The sequence below is a fragment of the Schistocerca gregaria genome, chromosome 3 (genome assembly GCF_023897955.1).
Source record: "Schistocerca gregaria isolate iqSchGreg1 chromosome 3, iqSchGreg1.2, whole genome shotgun sequence".
Taxonomy (NCBI): domain Eukaryota; kingdom Metazoa; phylum Arthropoda; class Insecta; order Orthoptera; family Acrididae; genus Schistocerca; species Schistocerca gregaria.
In genome coordinates this window covers 559,040,256-559,056,552 of record NC_064922.1, presented here as the reverse complement: position 1 = coordinate 559,056,552, position 16,297 = coordinate 559,040,256, and the positions used below count along the sequence as shown (strand labels likewise).

General features: G+C 39.0%; 1 protein-coding gene across 2 annotated transcripts in view; it reads left to right on the top strand.

Moving 5' to 3' along the window:
- The window catches only part of LOC126353910 (disks large-associated protein 5-like), a 185,127-nt gene that overhangs the window by 124,454 nt on the left and 44,376 nt on the right, over nucleotides 1-16,297 (top strand). For both annotated transcript variants that reach the window (XM_050003140.1, XM_050003142.1), the window contains exons 8-9: nucleotides 2,641-2,777; nucleotides 14,432-14,537. In XM_050003140.1, coding sequence (XP_049859097.1) covers nucleotides 2,641-2,777; nucleotides 14,432-14,537 — 243 coding nt within the window. The remainder of the gene's footprint in view (nucleotides 1-2,640; nucleotides 2,778-14,431; nucleotides 14,538-16,297) is intronic.

Genomic DNA, 16,297 nt, shown 5'->3' with positions numbered 1-16,297 from the left:
AGGCATAAACATTGAATCTTTCACATAACCGCAAACAAACAAAAAAACGCATGGAGTTAGTTTGGGAGAGCATGAAGGCCATGACATGAATTACTGATCAACCCCAGTGTGGCCAATCCACTGGTTTCCCAATTCTCTGTTTAAGAATTCATGAACTTCATGATGGAAGTGGTTTTGAGTACCATCCTGTTGGTATATGGAGTCCACACTGTCGGTCTCCATCTTGTGACATGAGCCAGTTTTACAGCATGTCCAGATACACGCATCGTGTGTAACAGTCTATTTACAGCAGAAAAAGGAACTGTAAACTTTCAACCGTGAAACTGCACAGAACATGTTAGCTTTTTGTGAATCTTGAATGTACTGTATGATAGCATGGGAACTTTCTGTCGTGCCATAAAAAAAAAAAAATCACACAAAACCCTTGATCTTCTATAAGCTGTTGCAACTGTGCCAAAAATTCAAAGTATCTGACATTGTCATAAAAAAACATCAATTTTTGACAAAATAATTTAATTGTATAAATAAAAAATCTACTCGCAAAGAAGCAGAAAAACATAAACATCAAAGAGGGTTGTAATTAGGTAAGCCATTCGGAGTAAATGGCTCCTTATTCAGAAGGAAGCGTTGAAGGAAAAGGAAGAGGGTTGAAGTAATGACTGGAGAGATCTAGGAAAAGGGATAGATTTCAGGAAGAAATCTACCCCTTATCCATCCAATTAAATTATTTTGACGTTGTCATCAGGAATCTGGGCTTGTACCAATCACAAGCGTTAAGGGTTCAGCTTCAGTCATTTCCTTAAGATCTTCCAGTCAGTTAGTTTTGGTATGTTCAGATCCGTACTTGCTCAGTTTATTGACTTCTGTGAACCACCTGCAAAACCCGCCGACATGCAGTCAGCCGTTTATTCACTCACTGCAGACCAACATGTTGATTTCCCATGCAGTGAAATCCTGAAGCTCTAAGCTGCTCGCACAATTTGAATGGAGTAAGCTGTTGGCGGATCTTTGTTGAAGTTCATTCTGAAGTGTCATTGCAGTTTTACAACAGACTGACATGAATGCATTTCAAGCACAACATATGCTTTCTCTGCACCGTCACCATCTTGCCTAACTGCTCACTACTGTAGTCTCATGACAAAACTCTGAACTCTGAAGTGCAGCTGAAACAACACAAAACTTCCTGAGTTTTTCTGTATGTGTACCGAGTTTAATGACAGTATGTCAGTGTAGCTACAGTGAATTTATGAAATCACTTCAATCATTTATAATAACCTGTCATAGATGTGTGAGAGTAGGCACAAAGTATGTGTGAAATGAGTATACTATGTGAGGCAGATGTTCAGTAATGATATTTTGAAAATAATTTAGTGTCATGACCAAAACAGTTTTTTTTAAAGAGGATAATGATGGTAGCCCTTTACTTTGACCATTGTTGTAGTAAGAATTCATGCATTTTTAGCACTGATAGAAGATTTTTGAGTCGCTAATGCTGTGGATTCCTTTTTTGTAAGCTCTACTACTCGCAGATGCCAGGAGAAAATGTTTAAAACTTGCTACTTTGAGGGCAGTCTGGCTCCAATGATTTGATTGGAACCATGGTGTGGAAGGAGATTTTCTTATTTTGTGTAATGAACTATCAGAATATGCTATTTCAGAAGAGTCTCTTCTTGCCATCACGACTTTAGCTTTGTAAACTCTCATAGGGAGGTGGCACAGTGGTTAGCACACTGTACTATTATTCAATAGGTTGACTGTTCAAATCCCCGTCCGGCCTTACAGGTTTAGATTAGGTTTTCTGTGATCTCTCCAAATGAGGCAAGTGGCCCAATGATAGTTCCAAAAAGGATACAACCAATTTCCTTTTGTAATCTGAGCTTGTGCGCGGTCGCTCATGACCTCACTATGGACGGAATGTTAAACTCTAATTTTCTTGCCTGAGATTCTCCTTTGTAAACCAAGTACACAGCAGTATATAAATGTAGAAGGTATAAAAAATTTATGTAATAATAATTAATGAAAATAAAAGTTGCTTGTTAATTAATATAACAGAAGTTCACATTACTTTTACCAGTATCTACAAGTGATTGAAAGTGAAATATCGGAAACATTATCTAAAAAAGTAAGTTGTCTTTCAGTGAAAATTTCAAAGCTTAAAGACCATTGGCGGTTGGGGGTGCCTTGCAGTTGTTCGCTTGAATCCACATTTTGAATTGATTGTTTCTTTGTTGTTTGCAATAAATTAAGGATGGAATCTAGACTTCACAAAGATGACCAAGTGGAGCTCTTTCCCTCATTATGTGTCACTTTGTTACTGAGCATAAAATTCTGAATGTTAAAAGCATTAAGAACAAGATCTAAGTGTATCTTTAGTTGTTACTAAACAGAGTGGAAGGGAGAGCAGGCGCTTTAGAGATAAAGGATTGACAATGTATAAGCTTTAATTTGCATACAAAATAAAATTCTAATGATGCCTTCTTTACTGACAGTGAGCACACTATTGCCTCAGAAATACACACAGAAAGGCTATGATACTATTCATTAGTATGATCTGCATAGGAAATTTCAGTTCAACTTAAAACAGAATTAATGGTGAATTGATTATGTGTTTTTTCATTGTTATTTCTTATTGTTTTACAGCTAATTGCACACCAGTAGTTGTGTTAATTAGAGCACAGCTCAGTGAAAAACAGAAAAGGAATAGCAGGTGCAGCACTGCACTGATGAAGATCACAAACCATTTAAGGGAAATCAGTACACCAGAAACTGGAAACAAGGTATTTGTATTGCACTGATCCAAAGTTTATCATGGTAAATAACCTTACTGAGTAAATAACTGTCTGAACAGTCACCATCAAAACACAATGAAAGTGGCTGTTTTGATAGTTTGGTTGATTAATAAGTTGCCAAATGTTTGCATAATCAGTTACGCTATACCTGAAAGGAACAGTTGCAATAGGTTATAGGTTATTTCAGTTTCATCATGGCTGGCAGGGAATGTTATCGACTCATGGCGTCTTGTTTCAACTTAGGACTTTCAGTACTCTCTCAGATTGTTCTTGCCATATTGAATCTCCTACTCCCTGTTTTCTCTCCATAACAGTGCCCTAAAAGATTGTTTTTCTTGTATAGTCATCTTCCAACTTTGTCTTCCCTTCTGTGCTTACAAGTGTATGTATCCAGAGGAGGGATGAACTGTTTGAAACCATATATACAGTGTAGCAGGTTTGGGTCACAGATATCACATCCTGCAGCCATTCTCACAGGTGTGGCCACAGTTATGAGTAAGTAAGTAAAAAAACAAAACAAAAGTTTGTGATACATTGCATCTATGATTAACCACTGATTTTCAAAATGACATCATAGCCTGGCAGTTAAGTTATCTGTCTGCTATGCCTAAGGTTTAGGTCAGTGCCATTCGGTGCAGTCTTTTTGTACTAAAAATCTTCACCAACAGGACTGTGTTATTTTTATTTAATTTAGCTTATATATAATTTTCTTTATTTCTAATCCTTTTCCATATCGATTTAATCATCATGTTAACTTTTTTTCTCTGCTCTTATTTTTCTTCCTTTAACCTTTTCTTTTATCTCGTGTGATCTTTGAACAACTTCCCTAAAATTACTTAGATTTAGTTTCATACTTTCATCATTTTATATTTTCATCCATGTTAATACAATCATTATATTTGTTAACCATTTTACCTGAGTTTTGTTTGATTTAGAAAACCTTTCATTGAAATCATCTTTGCTCATGGTGAGAGAAGTATTTGTTTTAAATATTTGTACAACAGTTGCCATACAAAAATATGTACATTGTACCCTTCCCTTCCCAATATCTTCTGCTCATATTTCACTGCAGCAGTTCAGTTTGCGACTGTTCGACAGGTTCACAGATGGTTAAAAGAGAGAACACGTTTGATTTCAAAATGGGTCTGTGTTGTCTGATGGAAAATTTGTGTCGTTGCTTTATGAAAATTAAAGTTCCTCAAACTTTGGTGGAGAACATTATTGCATTACTATTAATAGTAGTACTTCTTATGTCTTGTAACAAAAAATTTTCACACCATCCCGTCAGTATAGGTAGGTTATATTGTCTTTTGTTTTTAATCATTAGATCAGTATTTTTAAACATTTAAATATTACTATACTTAAATAATAATTATTGAAATAATGTTGAGAGATTCCAAATGGAAAAAAGAATGAAAGGAAGAAAAAAATAGAGCAAGCAAAAAGTTAATACAAAAGTTAATGCGTTATTTGAAAGCATTAGGAATGGACAAGATTAAATTTAACCAATTAATTGAATAAAAATAATGGTCAGGCATTTAATTGAAAACAGTGCATCTGACCCCACAAACTTAAGCATACCTGCTACATAACTTAACTGCTACACTATGACACTGTTTAAAAATTAGTGTTTGTTTTTATTCCTTATTCATTTCCCCTTTCTCCTGATGTTCTAATGGATCTCGAGAAATTTTTAATGAGCTACTTGCCAACTAGGAGCCAACCAGAGCAGTGAATGTGTGTGCGCACTTCCGGGCACTGTAATACTCGGCTGTATAGGTGGTTTCAAAATGTCAATTCCATCCCTGGAGACCACCTCTTCGTAGTACTGGCTTGCCATCTGAGCTGATATTTGTACAGATGTTTCTCTCTTCTCCAATTGTCTGTTTAATTTCCCTATAGGCGACGTTTTTGTTTCTCGGTCATGCTTGAACAGCTTTAATTATAAAACTAAAAGTTTCACAGTCAGAAGTGTCTCTCTTATTAAAATATTCTGAGCTATTATGCCATGGTCAGATGAATTTATTGTTGAAGCCCAACGTTCCTCCCCAGGTGAGAACAGCTTCATAAAGGGTTTATAGAATTTTTGAATATCTGGCACACATTATGGATCGCTACCATCAGTAGCGAGCCAGGGTGAGCATCAAACATCTAAAAAAAGCTACAGCCCTTGTTGAAGATGTTCTAAACAGTAGGTTTCTACATTAAATTTGTCAATATACTGTGTAATACCTCGGAATATTTTAAAGAGTTGTGAACAGCTGTACATTCGTTTGGCTATTCCTGCTTAGCCTTTTTGTCCCAAAGCTGGTGGGGAAGGGCAGCAGACTTTAGTAAGTTATAAACTGTGCTACATGTGCAGACAGCCTTCATCCTCACCTGTGGGATTTCATGCTGAATTTTCATCAGGGCGCTGATGACCATGGTGTCTAGTGCCTACTCAACCCAAATCATCATCATCATCATCTTCTTCTTCTTCTTCTTCTTCTTCTTAGCCTTTTTGCACTTTCTGTGAAGTCACATTTTTTATTCTTGTGTGTTCCCTTTTTGCCTGTTACATTAGCTAGATTTGCATGTTCCCTCCTTATTCAATATCTTGTCTTAGCATACAGTTTCTATTGGGTCTCATTTCTTTTTTATTTCCTATTTGATCCTCTTTTCTAATCATTGTTTCATCTCTCAAGTCTACCCATTTGTCTTCTGTTGTATTCCTTCCTGGTTTGTCAGCCCTTGCCCTTAAATACTCACCTTTCTTTAACTACTTCACATTTAATCTGAAATTCATAACCATTGAAGTGTGGTCAGTATCCATGTCCACCTCTGGAAATGTTCTGTATTATAAAAATTTAGTTTCAAAATCTGCCATGCCATTATGTTATCTATTTGGAATCTTAAGATTTTTCAAAGTCTCTTCAACATATACTAGTTTCTTTGATGATTCTGAAACCAAGTGTTTTCAGTGATTTAGGTATGCTGTGTGCAAAATTTTACCAGTCGGCTTTCCCTTTTTATTCATTTTATTCAAATCATGTTCTAGTACTGTTTTTCTTTCTCTTCCTATTATGGAACTGTTACAATAATTAAATTTTCATCTCATTTGACTATCTGAGCAATATCTTTTATCTCAACTTGCAACATGTATTCCTTCAAATTCTTCATCTACATATCTACTAAGCATATAAACTTGTACTGCCGTGGTGATATTGGCTTTGTGTCTGTAATGGCTAAAATAATACATTCACTGTCATGCTGTTCAGAATAATAATAATAATAATAATAATAATAATAATAATAAAGCAAAGCAAAGAGCCATAATTCAGTCATAGAGTTCACAGAATGTGGATCTGTGATGATCCATATGTCTGGGTAAGATTACCCATGAATATGGGCCCTTCAGGAGAGGTTAGTTGACAGAAAAATTCAAAGAAAGGGCAGAGGGTGAAAAAATGCCCTGGAAGAAAAAACCCATAGCGCAGTCAGGACAGGTTGTAAGGGCAGTACCAAACTTGCTTGCTATCTGCGACATATTATGCAAGGGTAGGGTTATGTTAGTAGCAGGTATCCTGCAGCTCAATACCATCGTCATTGCCTCTGCTCTTAAAAAATCTGTTAGTCAAATTGAAGTGGCAGGGTCATGAACTACTGTGAGGGATCCCTACTGTTGTTATGTATTACCACGACAGTGGCACAACGATAGGCCATAGGTTGGCTGTGCTCCTACTTCTTTGTTGCCCCATCTAGGCTATGCCAAGTAGTGGTTGGGTTCTGCCAGCATGGCTCACCCTCCATGTGAGACAGCACCTCAGTTGATGGTTCGATGTGCTGAAGGATGCTGCTGTGGATTTTGTCAGTCTCATCTTGCTACCTCTGCTGGATGTTGACCACAGTGCAACAGTTGTGGCAGCTATCATCATCATCTTCTTCATTGGCCTGGTTGGTTATGTGGTGAAGGCGAAGACTGGTGTCTCCTGCTGGGTTATGCCCTCCCCTCCCCTCCCCTCCCCTCCCCATGATTCCACTCCGAGAATGGGGCAGTGGCAGGGGCAGGCTCTTCTAATTGTGCATGCAGGTTACGTCCAAGTGCTCCACGTAGTTGTCATAACTGATGGCAGGTCTCCTCCATCTCTGCAGCTAAGACAAGAGTGCTGCATTCCCAGCTGCTGCCATGACAGTTTTGAAGGCCGCATTTGCCATGGCAATGGCGTCATGCACTATGACATGCATCTCGTTCTTGCGCTGCATCTTCTGAGGCTTTGGCAAAGTTTCCCGCACTCTCCTGCTTACACCAATTCTTAATTGTGCCTTGCTGGCTTTGGATTTGTCAGACAGTGCAACTTACAGGCTGAGGCTGCCATCCTACTTTTGGTCCGGTTGCAGCCTGTGAAAATCGGGTAGTCTTGCATGTTGGCAATATGAGGCAAATCACAGTGGATGCATGTCAGCATTTCTTCTCAGCACATGTCGGAAGAGCAACTGTCATGCTCATCAGAGAATTTCACACACCTTCTAGCATTAAAGCAATGCTTTGCCATGTGGCCTTCACCCAGGCACCTGAAGCACTGGGGCTTAGCGTCAAGGCTCGAGGGGAGAGGTTCCCTCTTGACAGGGAAGCCTAGGAGCTTTCACAGCTCAGAAATTCTGTCATAGTCAACTGTCATTTTCACAGAAATGATTAACAGCAATGGCCTCTCCTTATTTGTTAGTGTTGAAGATTACATAAATTACAATGATTTTATTTTGTTACACATGTGTAACAGTTTCTGTGTTGCTACGTAATTTCTCTTTCTTCAAAATTCTCAGTTGTTCATGTTGTGGAACTTTTTTATTGGCATTGTGACACAGCAGTACACTTATTTTTCAGTGATCTTGCCCTGTTTTTACAGCAACATGATGTAAGCTATATTAGAGCAGCAGCAGTGTATTTATTGTAATTCTCTATGACATTGTGAAATATAATCATATATAGTTTGTCTTAGTGTGATAAAGCTTAAAACACTTATCCACATGTTGAAAAATCTTGCACTTTTCGCAGTCAAAGCAGGTTTCTCCGCAATATCCTCTGACGTAACAGACCTTACATCTTGTACACAGTGCTGCTTTCTTGTCAGTTGGGGATATTTTTGTGGGAAAATGTCCCCAGTGCCTTTCTTGTAGTCTTCATGGGTTTGTTCCTTGTATTGGGAATCTGTTAATCCTGTAATCAGGAAGTCTGATATTTTTCAGAATTCCTTCTGCCAGGTTAAGATGAAAATCTGTGAACCTCATTCTCCTTTTACTGGAGTTCATCATATACTGTACTGTACTTGCATTAAGAACTGCCATGTTTTATCATTTTTATATCTTTTTATTTGCCCTCACATATCTTCTTGTAAGAAGATATGATGCTATGTGTTGTTTGTGTGCAGCAACTCCGCCCATTCCTTTCGTATAATTGTTGATACACTTAAGTTTCAGCTTAGTCTCCCCATTTTTTTGCTGTGCTTTCATAATCAGGTCAATCTAGAATGGTTGACAGGGTGTGAAATGGGTTTTTGTCAATCCAGTTCACAGCGAGAAGTTTTTGCCGGTGCAAAAGCCAGTTCGCCTTTTTTCAGCTCTGAGTTCTTGAACTGTGGTGGCATGTTCTTCCTGTTTGGTCTTACAGTTCCAACTGTGTAGTTCTTCCTCTTCAATAGCTTTAGAAACAAGTTGGGAGAACTATACCAATTTCCATGTATATTGTTCTCTATTCATCCAATAAAACCTCACACAAATTCGTAACAACTCTTTCACTTGTTAAGGTTTTGGATACTTTTTCTGCCTCAAGACCTGCGTAAATTTTAAAATTGTAACAGTATCCATTGTTAGCTGAGCATACACCATATATTTTCAAACCAAATCTTGCCCTCTCTGAAGGGTTGTATTGGACACATGAAAATCTGCCTATGAGCTTCATTGGACTCTCATTATTACCAACATTTTTTCCAGGCATGTACATCCTCTAAAATATGTCAAGAAGAAGAGTAATAACTTGTCTGATCTTCCTCAGTTTATCATGCTGCATAACTGCAGAATCAGTAGCAAAACAAAGATACCTTGAGAGACAGCCTTGAATATCCAAAAACACATGGTTTTACTGAAAATAAGAGTCTGTATTACTTTTCGCTTTTACCAATTATCTTGCACAGAAGGTTTCTTTCTTTGAGACGCAAGTACGCAGAGTGCAAAGTAGGCCTTCATCTCATCTACTGTCACAGGAAACCAGTGTGCTACGGCAACCATTCTCCTCCATTCCACATGTACAGTTGCTCCTGCACATGTTACAGCAGCAAATAACAAATAATTTGTATTCCTTGACCACCAACTCGCAGAACTTATGTGCCAAAAACTGCGTAGTTACATGCAAGTGTGATGGGTTTCGGCCTAGGGATCTGCGAATAGTAACATCTCTCTTGCCCTCAGAGCTGCTCTTGGTAATGTAAGGGTTATTGCAAACATTATCCCAGTTCCACTCATCAGTAACTGTCGATGTACCCGTTGCCGGCTTCGCTACAGCGACTCAATTGTGGAGGGGAAAATCTTCCTTGGCAATACAACCACTAGTGTCACTTGCTACTGAGTCTGTGCTGTCACTATTTCCATTATCTATTTCACCTTCAGAATCACTCAAATCACTTTCTTCAAGAAATAGACATACTCTTTCGGTTTGGATTCCGTATGAATCGGCCATGTTAGCTACTGAATCTACAAGAACATGCCAACTTTGCATCATAATAATTAGCCGCAATTGAGGATTTCCGGTCGATTCAAAGGCGGGCTCAGCTGCTGCCATATATTAACATGCCACGTAAACTAAACAAACTAAGTGTGACTACACAGTGAAGAATGTACCCTTCATTGTATGTAAATGCGTGAGAGCATGATGATGGATATACCCATCATTGTATGCCATGGGTTAAGCAGCATATTCATTAGGTCTTTTATATGTCTGACTGCAGTGATGGATGTGCATACTTCCAAAAGGCCAAACATGTGGGGCGCGCGGGATTAGCCGAGCGGTCTAGGGCACTGCAATCAAGCACTGTGCGGCTGGTCCTGGCAGAGGTTTGAGTCCTCCCTCGGGCATGGGTGTGTGTGCTTGTCCTTAGGATAATTTTTGGTTAAGTAATGTGTCAGCTTAGAGACTGATGACCTTAGCAGTTAAGTCCAATAAGATTTCACACACATCTGAACATCAAACATGTGGCAGTACTATGTCATCCTCCACATATGACTTAGGGGGAATGGGTGTGAGTGCTACTGGTTGTGTTGCACTTACACCTAATTACAATGAATGTGGCCATGTTCTTTGTAAGCAAGAATATGTGGAGGAGACTGTATGTGTTGCCTTCAGTGCTATGAGTGGTGAAATGTCAGTCGGTGGTGATCCCAAGCCCAGACAACCTTCCACATCAACAGATGATGACCATGTCGAGAGAGTTTGTGCTGTGATTTGTGGAAAAAATCATTTAATTGTTTGAGAAGTTGCTAACAAATCCTAATGCACATGAGGGATTCTGTGCACGGAAGAAGCCTGAATTGTGGGAAAAACAGGACTTGGATATAGCATCTCGACATTGCACTAGAACACACCTCACTCTTAGTACACAGTTATCTAACAAAACAACGCATTTCTGAAACTTCCTGGCAGATTAAAACTGTGTGCTGGACCGAGTCTCGAACTCAGGACCTTTGCATTTCGCGGGCAAGTGCTCTACCATCTGAGCTACCCAAGCACGACTCACGCCCCATCCTCACAGCTTTACTTCTGCCAGTACCTCGTCTCCTACCTTCCAAACTTTACGGAAGCTCTCCTGCGAACCTTGCAGAAGTTTCATATCAGCAGCACACTCCGCTGCAGAGTGAAAGTCTCATTCTGGAAACATCCCCCAGGCTGTGTCTTAAGCCAAGTTTCTGCCGACATCCTTTCTTTTAGGAGTGCTAGTTCGACAAGGTTCTCAGGAGAGCTTCTGTGAAGTTTGGAAGGTAGGAGACGAGGTACTGGCAGAAGTAAAGCTGTGAGGATGGGGCGCGAGTCATGCTTGGGTAGCCCAGATGGTAGAGCACTTGCCCATGAAAGGCTAAGGTCCCGAGTTAGAGTCTTGGTCCGGCTCGGTCTGCCAGGAAGTTTCATATCAGTGCACCCTCCGCTGCAGAGTAAAAGTCTTATTCTGATCACATTCCTGTTGTGCACCATCCACCATATACTCTGGACATAGCCCCAGCAGACTTTTTCCTATTTCCCAAACTTAAAACCAGATTGAAAGGACATTGTTTCCAAACCATAGAGGAGATTCATGATAGTGCTATAAGAGACCTATGTGCCAACCCAGAAAATGCATTCCAGGAGGCTTTCCAAAAGTGGAAGAAATGATGGAAACAGTGTTTTGCCAGTAGAGGGGACTATTTTTAGGAGGCATAGTGCTTAAAATGTTGTCCAATAAGCACCAAAGATTTTAAAGCAAAAGTTAATTAATAATCACACCTTGTAATTATTGAGGACGTACAGAATTAAATTGGGACACAAAAAAAGGAAAAACTTCATACTTTGATAGGACATAGCCTGTGGCATCAGTTTGGTAATGCAGGGAAATGTTCGGGTTAAAAATTATGAGACTAGAATTCAGTACAGTAAGCGGGTTCTAATGGATGTAGTTTGCAGTAATATTACAAAGATGAAGAGGGTTGTATAGGATATATTAGCATGGAGAGCGCTGTCAAACCAGGCTTCAGACTGAAAAAACAGAAATGACAACAACCAAACACAATAACAATCTAGAAAAGTAAAGCTAGTATTAAGTTTGCTCAAAGTTAAATGATTTAGGATAAAGTGGCCATAAAATGTTACAGACACAACACATGCAGTATCTGGTTTTTGTGACTTCTGATCTACAGTCCAGCTCAGTCTATTTTACAAAAAGGTTTATGTTAAGGATATGTTATAATGTAAATGAATAAACTGTATAGTCAACAACATTCTTACAAAGAGTATCAGTTTTTAATTTTCATTCTATTCCTGCACATAAACTTCATATGCTATGAACCTGGTAATTAGTCATATTTTTTCATTGTATTTCTCATTCTCGCTCATTGTCTGTTGACTTGGAACTATGTATTTCTTCATCTCCGTCCACAGTGTCATTTTTATATGCATTTTGGCCAACTTAGAATAGGTTTTTCAGTCAGTGCTAATTATTTTCTAGGAAATTAACAGAGAGAATAGTGTGGGCAAATCATTGCAGTCTTCACTAAACTTTTATTTCTGGTTTCCAAATCTCCCCAGGGGTTGTTCGATATCAGCTTTAACAATACATGATTTTTCTGTGTGTTCGTAAACTTCAGCTGTAGAATGTACAGGCAGTTTCCAGTGTGTAAATTTTCTTCTCCTTTTTGTTGCACTTGCCCAAACAGTTGAGCCATAAATGTTATTGAATACTCTGAAATGCTAAGTTGTACAACCGAGTGTCAGACACTGTATACAGTTCAGTGTCAGACACTGTATACAGTTCAGTGTCAGACACTGTATACAGTTCAGTGTCAGACACTGTATACAGTTCAAATAGGCAGACATAAAAAATGGGGTTTCCGAAATGAAATTTTCACTCTGTGGCAATGTGAGTACTGACAGATTAGAACTGTGTACTACACTAAGACACAAACTCGGGACCTTTGCCTTTCATGGGCATGTCCTCTACTGACGGAGTTACCCAAGCAGGAGAACTTCTGCGAAGTCTGGAAGATAGCAGATGAGGTACTGACGAAAGTAAATCTGTGAGAACTGGCCCTTAGTTTTGCTTGGGTAGCTCAACCGGTAGAGCAATTGCTTGCAAAACGCAGAGGTCCTAAGTTCAAGTCGTGATTGGCATTCACTTTTAATGTGCCAGTAAATTTCATAGAAATTAGGGTCCTTTAGTGAATTAAAAGGCCATATTCATAATTTTTATTTCTTCCCCTTTTGTGTTTCAAGTGTGTAGTAGAGCAAAAGTTTATTACAGTGCACAGGATGCCAATTCTACTATGGCAGGTTTTTTGCATGTAAATAGAGGCTGGAAAGTTGAAGGAGAAATGAAAGGTAAAAGGTGAATATTGTTTCCTAACTTCTTATGTGTTTACATATTCTACTGGTAGGCAGTTTCTCATTTGTGATCCTGAAAACTCGGTTAGCATTTTGGGATATACAGTCATTTTTATTGGCTTAATCTTTGACCAAACAAAAATTGCAAGACGGTGGGCCACCATATACCACTTTCTAATGTCCTCCTAAAAATCAAAGTTAAACAGTGGAAAGTCCAGGATGGAATGTAACAATATTATGGAAAGGAAATTGCCACTAATTATACAGTGGAAATGCTGAGTTCCAGATAGGCAGAACAAAAAGATTAGCACAAATAAAGATCTGTGTGCGCAAATGCAACTTGCACAGCCATGACTGCAGTCTTGGGCAACTGTAGCCACACTGCGAGCAGCAGCACCAGTTTACGATGGGAGTGGCGACAGGGTGGGGGTAAGGAGGAAGCTGGGGAGGGGAGGAGAAGGAATGGTAGGGTAGGGCTGGCAGACAGGGCAGTGCTGCTGGGGAGTGTGCAGGAACGAGATGGAGAAAGGATAGGGCAGCTATGTGCAGCCGCAAGGGAGTGTCGGAAAAGTAGAGAGATAATAAGAGTGGGTGTGATTGTAGAATTCCTTGGTAGTACTGGGAATCGAACCCAGGTCCTTCACATGGCAGCCATCCATGCTGACCACTCGGCTATGGATATTGACTATTTTATGAAGTAAAGGTGTTCTCACACTGGCAAATGTATCTCTTCAGTGTTCCATGAGAATAAAATCTCATCTTACATTAAAAAACGTGAGGAGTTGGTAAACTGTTACTAGTTCATGCAGTTAACAAAGTATCCTGAGTTGTAGTATTAATTCTACAATATTTATATGAAGCAGAAACTGTTTGGATATCCACTGATAATGCTTTTCTAAAAAAAAGAAAAGTATTTGGTAGAGCGTTGTTGTTAATCATTGGACAAAAAATTACATCATTAATATCACTGATGCAAACACAACTAATGTAGCTGAAATAAATAGTCTTGTAATGATTTGGTTTAATTCGAATGGATCTGTACTCTGCTTATTCAGAACTTCCCTCAGTGTCATTTGGGATTTCTTTCGATGTTTGAGACATTCTTTTCTGTCCACTTCATGAGTCTCTCTCACCACACTTCACATCTCCTCCACTTCTCTGTTCTGAATACAACCAACCCGAAGTAACATTTGTGCCAATATTAAATTGCTTTTTTTTGGTAGACCCACATGACACTTAAGTTCTTATTATATGTTCATGAAACACGAGGTAGTTTAGAATGCCAGCACACAGAAAAAAGTCATGGCTATGGAACTAAGTACATTGATGTTACTTGTAAATTTTGTGAATTGAATCTGCATTTCCTGCAGAATAAATAGTCAGAAGTTTTCCGATATGTTATGCACTAGATACATAATTTCCTTCTTTAAATAATTAAATATGTGACAGTCTCATTACAGCTCCAAAGAAAATTCCTTTGTTCATTTATTCTGTTTAGGATCTGAAGTAATTAAAACCTAATTGTTGTCTTATATATTCTTATTTTCAGGTAAACAGCACATCTGCTGATGGAAGAAAGTCAAGTAGACGACTTTCCAATAGAATGAAACAACTCCTGCCAGATGTACTGAACAATGATCAAGAGGCTGAATTTGGTAGGTTTACATCTTTTATAAATGGTGATAGTACATGTACTGATGAAAAAGCAATTACCTTTTTTAATGGTGTCTTTCCAGGTGTTGCGCCAAGTTGTTGTTTCCACTTTCTGCAACAATGGAAACAACAGTTTGGAAGAACACTCAGAAGCTTGTTGCTGTTGTTGTTATAGTCTTCAGTCCAAAGACTGGTCTGATGCAGCTCTCCAAGCTAATCTATCCTGTGCAAGCCCGTTCATCTCCGTGTAACTACTGCAACCTACATCCTTCTGAATCTGCTTACTGTATTCATTCCTTGGTCTCCCTATACGATTTCTACTCCGCACGCTTTCCTCCAGTACTAAATTGGTGATTCATTGATGCCTCAAAATGTGTCCTACCAACCAATCCTTTCTTTTAGTCAGGTTGTACCACATATTTCTCTTCTTCCCAATTGTATTCAGTACCTCCTCTTTAGTTATGTGATCTACCCATTTAATCTTCAGCATTCTTCTGTAGTAACACATTTCAAAAGCTTCTATGCTCTTCTTGCCTATACTGTTTATCATCCATGCCTCACTTCCGTACATGGCTACACTCCATACAAATACTTTCGAAAATGACTTCCTGACCCTTAAGGGAAGTTGGAACTCCCTATCCTGACATGGCTTCCCTGTATTTCAGGAACTACTGTAGCTGTTGACATGAAACATTTACATGACATTAAACTGTATGTTCTGAGTCTACTGAAGTACAATAACATCATTTCAGCCACTGCTTTCGGAAATACAATTTTTTAATTATACAATTAAAATTTTGTGTACTTTTTTGTACGTTATCTTAAATAATAATAATAATCCCCCAAACGTGTGGTTCCTGAAGAGGGGCAGCAGCCTTTTCAGTAGTTGCAGGGGCAACAGTCTGGATGATTGACTGATCTGGCCTTGCAACATTAACCAAAACAGCCTTGCTGTGCTGGTACTGCGAACGGCTGAAAGCAAGGGGAAACTACAGCCGTAATTTTTCCCGAGGACATGCAGCTTTACTGTATGATTAAATGATGATGGCATCCTCTTGGGTAAAATATTCCGGAGGTAAAATAGTCCCCCATTCGGATCTCCGGGCGGGGACTACTCAGGAGTATGTCGTTATCGGGAGAAAGAAAACTGGCGTTCTACGGATCGGAGCGTGGAATGTCAGATCCCTTAATCGGGCAGGTAGGTTAGAAAATTTAAAAAGGGAAATGGATAGGTTAAAGTTAGATATAGTGGGAATTAGTGAAGTTCGGTGGCAGGAGGAACAAGACTTCTGGTCAGGTGACTACAGGGTTATAAACACAAAATCAAATAGGGGTAATGCAGGAGTATGTTTAATAATGAATAGGAAAATAGGAATGCGGGTAAGCTACTACAAACAGCATAGTGAACGCATTATTGTGGCCAAGATAGATACGAAGCCCACACCTACTACAGTAGTACAAGTTTATATGCCAACTAGCTCTGCAGATGACGAAGAAATTGAAGAAATGTATGATGAAATAAAAGAAATTATTCAGATAGTGAAGGGAGACGAAAATTTAATAGTAATGAGTGACTGGAATTCGAGTGTAGGAAAAGGGAGAGAAGGAAACATAGTAGGTGAATATGGATTGGGGCTAAGAAATGAAAGAGGAAGCTGCCTAGTAGAATTTTGTACAGAGCACAACTTAATTATAGGTAACACTTGGTTTAAGAATCATGAAAGAAGGTTGTATACGTGGAAGAGCCCTGGAGATACTAAAA